Here is a 12,783-nt window from a genome sequence, read left to right as displayed (position 1 = left end):
GATATAATACATAATGATGATGTTTGGAGACAAAAGTATTTGGATCCTGTGAAATTAATAAAATAAATTCTTCTCAGACATTTCTAAAATGCATTTTTTTTGCTTGAAATACAGTGTAACAAACAAAATCTGAAATGAACCTTTTCCTTCACAGAAGAAGCATGAGCATCACATGAGCTTCATTTAAATCATATGTGGAACAAATATGGAACACAGTCTTGGAGGTATAGGTAAGGATACATTTGACCATACATGGTATTCATGCTAACATAGTAGTGGTGTGTTGATGTTGTACATTGGGCGGCGGATTGTGGAAGGCGGATTGGCAACTTACACAGATTGTGTTAATTGTCATGGACCACTGATAGCTTAAAGCTGCTAAGGAGCCAAAACGAACTCCCCCAAAAGTTCGCTTTGGTGAGCCGTTTCGAAAAGCGGATTTCGGATTTTGCTGCAAATAAGATCAATAAATGGGTTTGATTTTGCTTGAGGTATTGCTTACATTGTACTGTCCTGTGTTACATCCAGATTACCTCAAGCTGAGAGATGATGTAGGTGAACATAATCCAACTTGCAGGTTTTTTTTTTTTGACACACAAATGTGTGTTTGGTGCTTCGTATGATTAAAGTTGAAATGTTTTTGGTTCCTTTTCTGGACTGAATGTGTCAGAACCATTGCTGTCAATAAAGAATGAGGTGATTTCATCAAAAATATCTTAATTTTTGTTCCTTATATGAACGAAGACCTCAGGAGATTTGAACAGCTTGAGTATGAGTAATTAATAACAGAATTGAAATGTTTGGGTGAACTAACCCTTTAAATGTCTGTCTTCATACAAGCAGGCAATAGTCTCTGTGATGTGAAATAAAGCCTGTACATGTTGCTGATGCCTTGATCAGATATCCAGCTGTCATTAAAGCAACAACTACACCACTCCAAACATCACCAGCTGAGTAAACCAAAGACTAATACCATCACAGGCGCAAATACGTTATTGAGTGGCTGAAACATCTGAGACTCTTCAGCAGTAAGGATGATGGGAGAGAAGACAGCTGCGCAGAGAGCGCTGCTGCTCTGAAATAGAAGTGCGCCACAATTAATTAGCTCTGAAATGTGACAAACAGGGGAGCGCCGATAAACAGCGACTGTTGTTCCAGTGGAGGGCAGTGACAGGATAATAAGGAGCACAAGGGAAACAAAGATACAGCAAATTTGATGGCAAAGCGAGTTCCAACACATTAAAGGTGCTGTATGTAAGTTTTTGACTCCTCTAAAGCATATAAATACCAAAATATGTTTGGAGATATTTAAGAAACATGCCAAGTAAACATTCTTGTTTATCTGGAAAACAAGGCTGTGTTCACACTGCAGGCAAATGTGGCCCAAATCTGATTTTGTTTAGCCCAAATGCGACTCAGATCTGTTTTTGTCTTGACAGTGTGAACAGCCCAAATTATATGGAATCTGATCTTTTTTTTAAATCAGATTTGTGCCACTTTCATATGTAGTATTAAATCAGACCTGATGTTTTGCAGTGTGACCGCAGTGAACGGTTATGTCGGATATCATGTGACTTTTACATAATCTTCGAGGGACATGTGTCATCTTTCTGTGCTGCAAACATCATCTTCTCCTCAGCGGCACTGTAGTATGGCACACAGGGAAATTACTTTACTACAGAAAGTTGGTCGTTCATTTTGAAAAATAAATTGAAGGCAAAACTGGTGCTTGTTAACCAATCTGGTTAAAGATTGGAGCACGGGTTGATTGTGAAGCTGAAGAGCATCAGGGGGTGTTGCAGATAGGGGATCCATGAGCAAACGAGGGGGCACTTTCATTTTAAGGATGAACTTTCTCTCAGACAGAAAAAAAGAGCAGGTGCTCAAGCACCCAAACCCCTCTTCTGACGTGCCTGTTGTTTATAACGAAGTAAAATCAAATAACTCCTGCAAACAGAGATAGCCTAAACCAACTCCGCTTTTACAGTTCAGTCTACAGCTGCTCATTAACCCTTGATGAGTTCACTACACCGGTGGTCAGAAAGACTCACACGGCGGTTGTCATAAATTACAAAGGATCAGTGTTTTCAATCACAAGAGACTTACTTTAGATTTCAAATGGCGAAATAGACATTAATAGTAGCAGGACAACTGTTTACAGTTCATGAAATACACCACGACCAGGGCACCAGGGCAATAATTATATTATGACAATGTGCTTACTTCATACACTGTATTGTATAATTAGACATTTTGTGTTGTCCGTAACTGTACTTTTGTGCATGCGGGTCAGTTTAGGATCATTATCTGTTCACACTGCAAATTTCATATTGGCCACATTTATAATAACAATGTCAACAGTTATGCAAAAAAAATCAGATCTAAAAAAAATCTGATTTGAGCTCTAAACCTCAGTGTGAACGTAGCCTAAGTCAGATTATCTGCTTTGGAAATGTGCGTTATGTGCTGGAATGTCTGTCTTTGTTTTAATACTATAATTTTAAATATTTCAAAATGTTATATTTTTATACAGCAAACTTCATAAAAGCTGAAACTCCGCTCTTTTGAACTGAATAGCCTAAACTCAAAGCAAAAAAGCTATGATTTCAAAACTGCGAGGTGAGTATAAAGACTTATAATCACCATTTCACAAAAATCAGCATGCACAAAAATACATTATTTCATTTTCTTCTTAGCAAATTAACATGCAAATTGATTGTTGCATAAAATTAAAATAGTTAAATAACAAAATGGGATTTAATCAACAAGCAAGTAAAATATATTTTAAACAAAATGAAAATGAAAGAGCTAAGGTTTAAAACCGGCTCAAATGTTCTTGAATAAAACGGCTTACAGTAATGCACACATGTACAAATATGTCATGTCCGAAAAAGCCTTTTTTAATGAGGTTTTGACAGCTCTGAGCCACTGTACAAGTGAAAAGCTAGATACAGAATGTATTATTTTAGAAAATGCTACATAAATTCATCGTATTTGGCATTTTAGATTCTTTTGAAAACATGTAGCATCAACGCTTCTGTGTTCTGTGACTTCATGACAATCAGAGAGCAGAAAATAAAGACAGAATGTGTGGCCCGTATGCTGGATTCAGTGACCATGCACCTAGGCTCTCCCCTGTTGTCGATCTGTGAAGGCTCAAGGCTGTCAGATCTATGTGTGTGTGCACGCGCGCGATGAAAGCTCTCACGCACGCTCGTTATAATCAATATGAATATTCCGATCAAACTGAATACAATCTTACATCAACAACACATGGGAAGCAACGCATTGATAACAATAAATTACATTAGATTAAAAACCTTCCGTAAAGTTGTTGTTTAGGAAGTCACGTGTGCAGGTCAGTTTGGTGTGTGTGTATGTGTGTGTAGTGAAGAGGGAGAGACAGAAAAGAAAATCGCTTTTTTCGCAATGAGACCAAGTCACACGGGTCCTCGTTCATTCACAGGCTGCAACTAAAAGAGTTCACCCTGAAACTAATATTATTCGGCCCTGGAATAACAAGTAAATCTCCCTGCTATCTCTAACACAACAAAGAGACAGAGCAGGAAAGGTTTACATATGTAATATTTTTTCCTGAGGCGATTTGAAGCAAAATACACAATGGCACTCAATCAAACATATGTACAATGATAAGGATAATGGTTACTTACTGAGTTATTAACGCACAGCAACGCCACATGAAGAAAAAATGGACTTTGAAGGAATAATCAGTGTGAGGAGAGCTCCATGAACAAGTCTAAACATGTTCCGCCCACGCGTGCACCGCACGCAGGTGTGTACAATTACGTACAGTAATTTATCGGCTAAGATATCGGGCAAATTTAGACATCGGATCGATAACGATAATCTTAAAAATAGCACTTAACTGCGGATAATGATATGGCCTCCGATATATCATGCATCCCTACTTGGGAGAGTTGTTAATACTCGTGCTCGCCTCCCTTACCATAGTAAGCTATGGCGATATAGCGCATATGAGATAAATGACATCACTACATAATAACCGGTTATGATTATTACTGAACCAATACGCATGTGCATTACTGTGCACTGAAGAAACAATTAATTTTGACATCCCTATTTAACAGTGAATAAAGCTCTTATGTGTAACTGAGGTAAACATTCTCAGTTAATAGAAGCCATTTCTAAAATATACAATTTAGGTGTTGGTTAGAACAAAAACTCCTTTTAATATGAAAAATATCTCTTCGATCACATGCCTTTGCTTTTATTTAAAACATGGCTTAAATTGGCCTTAAATCAGCCTTTAGGCTTGATAAATTGGCACACTTCTGCTGATGTCATCTATCTGGCAACGTGTACTTGCGTGTGTTTTGAACCAGGCGTGCAATACCTAGTTCAACCACTGGATGTCAAACTTACATTCTGCACCTTTAACATACAGCCATTTGGTGCAGCATCGTTACATCTTTTCTACATAAGCTTCACCTAAATAATTTATTCAAAACCCTAATACAGGTACAATAAAACATTATTGTACATAGCTTGAAGAAGCAACATTCGATTTTCATAAAAACAATAATGAACATAAGAAGCTGGTACTGTTGCACCAAGCAGAAAGATGGTGCATCTTATTAGTAACAGGGTAATCTCTGCACCGTTATTAACACATAACAGACAGCTCTTCTAGACGGTCATGACATTCAGAACATTCCATTACAGCTCATCAAACTCAGCAAAGACTCTTGTGCCAATTATCAGAGGAAGTGAAATGTTTGGAGAATTGCTTCATGAGTGGGGCCGCTTTACAGACAAGCGTGTTTATAGGAGAACAGACAGATATGTGCTATATGTGCTAGTGTAACGGATTTTGAGTGGGAGTAGATCTCATTATGCATGCACACTGGCTTTAAATGATACTAAATCCACATGCATTGACACCAGAGACAGGAAACAAAGCTGGTGACAGAATGTATCAGCTCTCCACAATAACACTAAACAGGCTGAGCTGAAGGGCAGAAGATCTAATGTTAGAATCACAAACCGAGCATATTAGCTTATTAGGAATTATAATACATACGAACAGTCTGTAAAAGTGCATTGAGTAGTAGAGCCATTGCACATTTATGATAGAAAGGGCACAAAATTGATTGTCCTGTTAACTCTAATTTGTCAAACTGACAAACAGTAGAAATTGACATTAATGGCTCATTTGCACTGACTGGTATAGTACGGTACGGTTCACCTTCATCAGGCTTGCATTTCCACTACCAAGGGTAGGGTACTCCATGGCTTTGTGGCTGTTCTTCAAGACGACGACAAGGTTTGTTTGAGCCCGGATCGAACATGGCTCGTTATTATATATATATATATTATATGTTTTCATTCTGGCTTGTTGCGCAAGCGAATGTCGCATCTCTGTAAACCAACAGCGTTCTGCTGCGCGTCTAGCTCCACCTTTTGGTACCCTTTCTCTTGTTTGGTACCCTTTCAAAAGGGAGCCGAAAAAGTGGTATGGTACGGTACGGTTCGGTACGCCTTTTGACAGTGGAAACGGCCATAATAGCGTACCAAACCGAACTGTTCCGTACCACTCAGTAGAAACGGGCCCTAAGTTGCAATGTAAAGTTCCAACATATTAAATATGCAAAGAATTATATAACGTGACAAAATGCTACATTCTAGAGCTACTTTTATGTACAGAAGAATTTATTACATAACTGATATATTTAAAGGTGCCATAAAATACAAATCAGGACATAAGGCACAGCTGAATAATAAGAGCACAGAACATGGAACTGACATGGAATTTGTTGTTTCCTTGTTCTTATGTAAATCCTATGCTTCCATGCTTTCACACCTAGACTTTTGTTTTGGAACCGGTCTCGTTTGCCCAGTTAGCGCGGTTCGTTTGGCATATGTGAAACAACCAACCGCGCTCGGATCTGCACCAAAACAAATCGCTCCAAGGTCGCTTGAATGCATGAATAAATGAATCAAATACGTCGCGCACCCTTCTCACCCCTCACCACCGCATCCGTCCTTGCTCTTCAGACACGTCGCGCGCACCCTGTCAAACACCACCAAACCACTACCACCCCCCTGACAGCAGAGCGGGACTCTGCAAAATAAACTGTGAAACTGACCAATGTGAGGAAAGTTTCTTGCACATGACATGTTTGAGCTCTTTTGGTCCGTTTAGAAACTTTGCCATGTGAAAGCGAACTGCACTAAGAACAAAGAGCAACATTGAAACAATTTTAATCTGTTTCGGAACAACTGAACCGATTCATAGGTGTGAAAGCACCATAAAAATCTAGTAAAAAACTGACCAATTGTGAGAATGAGATTACAACAATAATCATTTTTTACTTTATTTCTTATCTTAGGTTGTAACTTTGTATACGGGACTCTTTTTTTTTTTTGAAAATGGGACAGGTTTTAAGGTGTAAAGGAGCAGTTACTAAAGGTAAAGTATCTCAACCATGCATAATCACAGAGTATACATAAATACATATGGATTATAATTTTGATGAATGCCATTCTTAAAAGGCATACTGTCTGTTTAAATGTACATGTTGTTAGTTTAACGTGTATACTGTGAAATTTGTTAAAAGTTAAGTAGCTAAAAGGATGTTAATTAGCTTTATAAACTCATCCTTTTAGTCAAATGTTGATATTAGCTCCAGCCTCTGATTCAGACGTTAAACCAACAAAATACAACTGTAAATACATCTTCTTGTGTGCATGCATGTGTGTATGAGAGAGTCTGAGGATGCTTTCACACCTAGATGTTTGATTCGGAATCTGGTGTGTTTCCATATTTTCCATTATTATATTAAAATGAGTTTTTGTTCAAACCAACACCTCAAATTGATATATTAGAAACAGCTTCCATTTCTCACAGATGAACGAAAGAAAACTATGACAATGACCACCTCAGGTAATCTACATGTGCTTTATTCAGTGTTAATGCTAATAATGTGAGTTTGAAAGCCATTTTACATGACTTTTACTGCCATATACTGAAAGCAGGAGCAGATAGTTCACCACAGATCTTAAAGATAAACAGTTTAAATATAAACTTAAGAACTAAACAGGTATGAGTGATTCAGCATGCACATTTAATAATGTTAGAGATGGTTAATATGTATTAAATAGATTATAAACCTTACAATTTCACAAGTGAGTGCATATTCTGTGGTTCTGAACGGCTTTATTTAAATTTCTGTCGCATTTCATCTGTGCAAACAACCAAATTGCTTATCACTGGGTGTCTTGTCACGAAGAATGTTGTTAAGACACGGGGTTACAATGTAACCTGCTCACCTAAGGTTTACATTTGTAATATTTATATAATTTGCTAATTAATAACCTTATGTTGAACTGAATCGGTCTCATTTTGGATTTATATAGTATACTGTCCACCGGAGGTTGCATTTTGGTCACGGACGCATGCTTTCAGAGCTATTCTGAATGAATGAATGAATGAATGAAATACATAATTTTCCACCAAGGCAACCTGGGGTGCTGAAATATAATTGGCTAAACAGGCATTGGGCAGGTTAAAATGACCGACCAAAACAAAGACACCCGTCCCCGCACAGAAAACACATTTTCAAAGTAGAATATCTGACTTCAGCATTGTTTTTCAGATAAACAAGAATGATAACTTGGCATGTTTCTTAAATATCTGCAAACATATTAAGATATTTTTATGCTTTAGAAGAGTTTTACATACAACATACAGCACCTTTAAGCAAGCACACTTTTGAGCTTCTACTTATGGAATGACTTTAAATAAATGATACCAAAATGTTTATACTGCTGCAAGAAAACAATCAAAAACAATGGAGAGTATGTCTCGAGTCAATAAAGTTATGACAATGGCAATGGAGTTTATTGCGTTACTCACCTTGACAGTTTCATAATTGAGGAGAGAATCGATAGCAGCGTTTCCCGCCTCGTTATCAGCCTTATTCATCTCAATCCTGAACTGCGTCCTGATCGAAAACACAGATGGGTTACTGTTATACAGCACAGAACAAAATGCATTCATTGTTACAAAAATGACTGCTATTTGAGAGACACATGTAGTACCTCCATTGTGTAACAGCGACTGTGAAGGCAGTGTATGCCGAAAGAGTTCCTAGAGTGACCAGAGCAAAGTGACCTCCACATTTATAATACTGCAAAGAAAAAAAAAGCAGAACAGCTGTTGATTACTGACAAAGTGACATGTCTTCTTATACTGTAGACTACCAGATAAAAGTCTTGTCGTCTATCCAGGTTTTAGAAATAACAAATAATAACTTGACTTCTAGTTTATCATTTGGCATCAGAAGTGTATACGAAAGGCAGATTACACTTATTTTACCAAAATAAAATATGATCATGCCTTGATTTTCATTTTTTAAATAGAATAGTAATGTCTGACTTTGCTTAAACAAAGTCTTGTCACTTAAACAGAAATAATGTACAGTATAGAATATAAAGTCATGCTGCAGTTGAAAAAGAATTAGATATTATAACAATTAATATTGTGTATGACTCCCATGAGCTTGGAGGACTGCATCCATAGTATTCTGCAATGACTAAAAAAACTCAAATAATATTAATAAAGTCATTTAGAATGGCAAAGAAAGCATTCTTGCAAGACTCCCAAAGTTTAAGATTATTTGGATTCATCTTCAATGCATACTCCTTTATCTTACCCCAAACATGCTCAATAATGTTTAATCTGGTGACTGGGCTGGCCCATCCTGAAGCACCATGACCTTTTTTGCTTTCAGGAATTTTGATGTGGAGGCTAAAGTATGAAAAGGAGCGCTATCCTGCTGAAGAATGTGCCCTTTCGTGTGGTTTGTAATGCAATGGGCAACACAAATGTGATACCTCAGGCTGTTGATGTTGCCATCCACTCTGTAGACCTCTTGCATGCCTCATACAGAATGTAACCCCAAACCATGATTTTTCCTTCACCTAATTTGACTGATTTCTGTAAGAATTATGGGTCCATGCTGGTTCCAAAAGGTCTTGTGCAGTATTTGTGATGATTGGGATGCAGTTCAACAAATGATTCATCAAAAAAAAAACTTTTGCCAATTCTCCAAATGATCAACTAGAAATCAAGTTATTATTTGTTGCTCGTACAACTGAGTTCGACAACACGACTTCTGTCAGGTAGTCTAGATGCCTTTTCATCAATTCAGATGTGCTTTTTTTTTTTAAATAATGCACACGTGAATTTCAGGCCACACTATTCCCAATACAAGAGTATCTCAAGAGTGCATATTCTGAAACATGAAAATAATTAACATTTTCCTTCATAATCATGCACTGTAAACCCTAATGTTGTCTTTGTTTAAACAATTAAGTAAAGTTGACTGAACACAGCTTAAAATTTAGCATGTTGGATTTATCACTTAAAAATCTGAGTTGATTTAACTTATGTAACAAGAAAATGTATAACCTGAAGGTTTCAAGTGTAGTGAGCTCAAAATCACAATTAATCCTTTGAAAAAAATAAGTCATTTTCACAAATGTAGTCTTCACTGTAAAATTCTAATAAGTTCAACCTTTTGAGTGCAAGATCTTTTTTTAAATAAGAAAAAAAAAAGGCTTCAGGAATAATTATTCATCATGATGTGAATTAAATGCTACTTATTTTTTGTTTAAAATTTATTTAAACATTTATCATAGTATGTTATTACACACACACGCGCATATATATATATATATATATATATATATATTAGGGATGTAACGGTATTGTAAATACCGTCATACCGCAATATTAATTTTTTTCGATATTACCGAAGTCGCATGACTCGGTAAAACTATAGGTCTATAGAAAATTTGCTCAGGCGAATGAAGCGAACGGGAGGTAGCGAAAACTACAATTCCCATCAGCCCATGCTTGACCATCATCACTTGCGGTCTGTTGTCGCTACAGATCCAGTAATGCGGAAATGGAGTGTGCTGCTAGAAGCGGGGATGAAAAAGAGCTGTAAAACTCTAAAGCGGGTGTTGTCGCGCGCGTACTGAATAGTGGTGTTGTCGCGCGAGTTCTTATCAGCTGTGTTGTCACGCGCGTACTGAATAGCGGTGTTGTCAGCACACTGTTCAGATTGATGCAGACATGAGATCGCTATCTTACTCATGGTTTGTCCTCTCAAGTGGGGGAAAGACAATGCACAACGTTACCCACTGCTGTCAACCTGGGCCAAGTCATATCTCTCTTGTCCCAGAAACCTCAGTTCCAAATGAGAGGGTTTTTTTTCTGTTGCAGGGGACATTGTAAATACCCAGAGATACCAGCTTTTACCAGAATATATTTATATGGTAATTTTCCTTTAAACAAATCTCTATCTAAGTGAGTGAGTGATTAAATGTTGAATGTGATGAGTTTTCAACAATACTAAATTAAAAACTTTATTTTTTTTACATGGTTTAATATTTTTTTGTTATTCAAATTGAAGTTCCTGTTTCAAAGCTTACAGATAGATGGCTAATTTGTATGTCATTGACACTTTTGGCACTTTTTTGGAGTATTTTCATAAGTGTTGTTTTTTCCTGTAAATGATTCAATAAATACCGTACCGTGACATTCATACCGAGGTATTACCGTACCGTGAAATTCTGATACCGTTACATTCCTAATATATATATATATATATATATATATATATATATATATATATATATATATATATATATATATATATATATATATATAAATTTAGTTCAGTCAACTTATTAGGGTTTTTAGTGTGACGCGTATATGAGCAAAATACCAACTATAAAAACATGTATGATGGGGTTTGATTTAAGATGATAAAGGCCACATTTTTAAAAACGTGCATGTATAAATAATGTTTTATAAAAACAGTAATATTCCATAAAATATAAACTGTCTGTTTACATGAGCTGCAGTTTGGAAGTGCTTGTTTTAAAATAAATTAATAGTTAAAAAACTGAAGACTAAATGTTTGAGAAAAGTTGTTTATATCCGTGTATGTTCTTCCCTCCAGTAAACAATGAATTGAAAGGGAAGATTTCCATAAATAAATAAAGTTTCCTTTGTTTACACTAAGCAACCATATGACTTTAGGAGATTTGCAGTTCCTTAAAGCAAGCACTAGTAAGAGGTTTAATGAAGTGTTGCACTCGGGAGCATCATAATACTATGTCTTTTTATTCTATATATTTAGCATTTTGCATACACAGTCTGCTGAACATTAACAAAAACAACAGTTATTTCCAGACATTACCCAATTCGGTACATGACTATCCATTAAAAATAAGGACATGAGCTCCAAATCACCATAAAAATCTGTATTTGACTTTATCTTAGCGTATGTTGCTATGGTTCTACTAACAGGGTGCTTGTTAACACAAACTCAGATTCAAAGAGTTTAATGTCACACAGTGCACAGGCAGCGAATGCATGTCCTGCTGATTATCTCCAGCAAAAACAACAACACAACTTTAAAGACTCAAGACTAACTGCTTCAAAATCAAATGTGTCAAATCGATTCAAACTGCTGAAAAATGCTGACTACATAGCAAATTAGCTTAACTGAAAATTGGACTAATTACCTACATTACAGTGCATCTGGAAAGTATTCATAGCGCTTGTTATATGTTATGTTACAGCCTTATTCCAAAATGGATTAAATTAATTTATTTCCTCAAAATTCTACACACAGTATTCCATAATGACAATGTGAAAAAAAGATTTTTTTGAAATTGCTGCAAATTTATAAAAAAATAAAATTAAAAAAAAAGTGAAAAATCACATACAGTATTCACAGCCTTTGCTCAATACTGTGTTGATGCACCTTGGGCAGCAATTACAGCCTCAAGTCTTTTTGAATATGATGCCACAAGCTCGGCACACCTGTCTTTTTTGGAATTTTTGCCCATTCCTCTTCTCAGTACCTCTCAAGCTCTAACAGGTTGGATGGGAAGCGACAGTGTACAGCCATTTTCAGATTTTTCCAGAAATGTTTAATAGGATTTAGGTCTGGGTTCTGGCTGGGCCACTCAAGGACATTCAGAGTAGTTGTGAAGCCACTTCATTGATATGTCCTGCTGGAAGATGAATCGTCGCCCCAGTCTGAGGTCAAGAGCACTCTGAAGCAGGTTTTCATTCAGGATGTCTCTGTACATTGCTGCATTCATCTTTCCCTCCTGACTAGTCTTACAGTTCCAACTGCTGAAAAACATCCCCTCAGCATGATGGAAGCCACCACCATGCTTCACTGTAAGGATGTATTAGCCTGGTAATGAGCGGTGCCTGGATTTTTCCAAACGTAACGCCTGGCATTCACTCCAAAGAGTTCAGTTTTAAATTCATCAGACCAGAGTGGTTACTGATTGCCTCCCTGACTAAGGCTCTTCACCACTGATCACTCAGCTTAGATGGCCGGCCAGCGTCCAAGAGTCCTGGTGGTTCCAAACATCTTCCACTTATGGATGAGGGAGGCCACTGTGCTAATTGGAACTTTCAGAGCAACAGAAAATTTTCTGCAACCTTTTCCAACCTTGTGCCTCAAGACAATCCTGATATTAATTAACATTTACTTATAATAGATAACGCAGGGAAAAGGTTTGGTTCGGTGTTAGAACATGGTACTGTTGTTTTTATTACATTAAGTCCATGTACCACTTAACAAATACAATGTAAAAATTTAATTCTTTATTTTCAATAAGCCAAAAAGATTTATTGATTTGAAATTAAAATAATAAAACCTTTCAGTAAGTATGCTGATCAGTTTTTATTTTGTGCAATAACTA

At 36.7% G+C, this 12,783-nt stretch overlaps 1 protein-coding gene and 1 long non-coding RNA gene across 5 annotated transcripts in view; both read right to left on the bottom strand.

The window, feature by feature from the left end:
- The window catches only part of LOC147840776 (uncharacterized), a 1,215,461-nt gene that overhangs the window by 690,516 nt on the left and 512,162 nt on the right, over positions 1-12,783 (bottom strand). The gene's annotated exons all lie outside the window — the stretch shown is intronic.
- abcb7 (ATP binding cassette subfamily B member 7) overlaps positions 1-12,783 on the bottom strand; it is an 86,883-nt gene that overhangs the window by 30,513 nt on the left and 43,587 nt on the right. For all 3 annotated transcript variants that reach the window (XR_015506867.1, NM_001423974.2, XM_087280665.1), the window contains 2 exon segments: positions 8,083-8,171; positions 7,898-7,985 (listed from right to left, as the gene is read on the bottom strand). Coding sequence is in view for 2 of the 3 variants with exons in the window: in NM_001423974.2 (NP_001410903.2) it covers positions 7,898-7,985; positions 8,083-8,171 (177 nt within the window). In the remaining variant the exon portion in view is untranslated.

Source organism: Danio rerio, chromosome 14 (genome assembly GCF_052040795.2).
Source record: "Danio rerio strain M-AB ecotype USA chromosome 14, GRCz13ab, whole genome shotgun sequence".
Lineage (NCBI taxonomy): Eukaryota > Metazoa > Chordata > Actinopteri > Cypriniformes > Danionidae > Danio > Danio rerio.
This window is presented reverse-complemented; position numbering and strand designations above follow the sequence as displayed.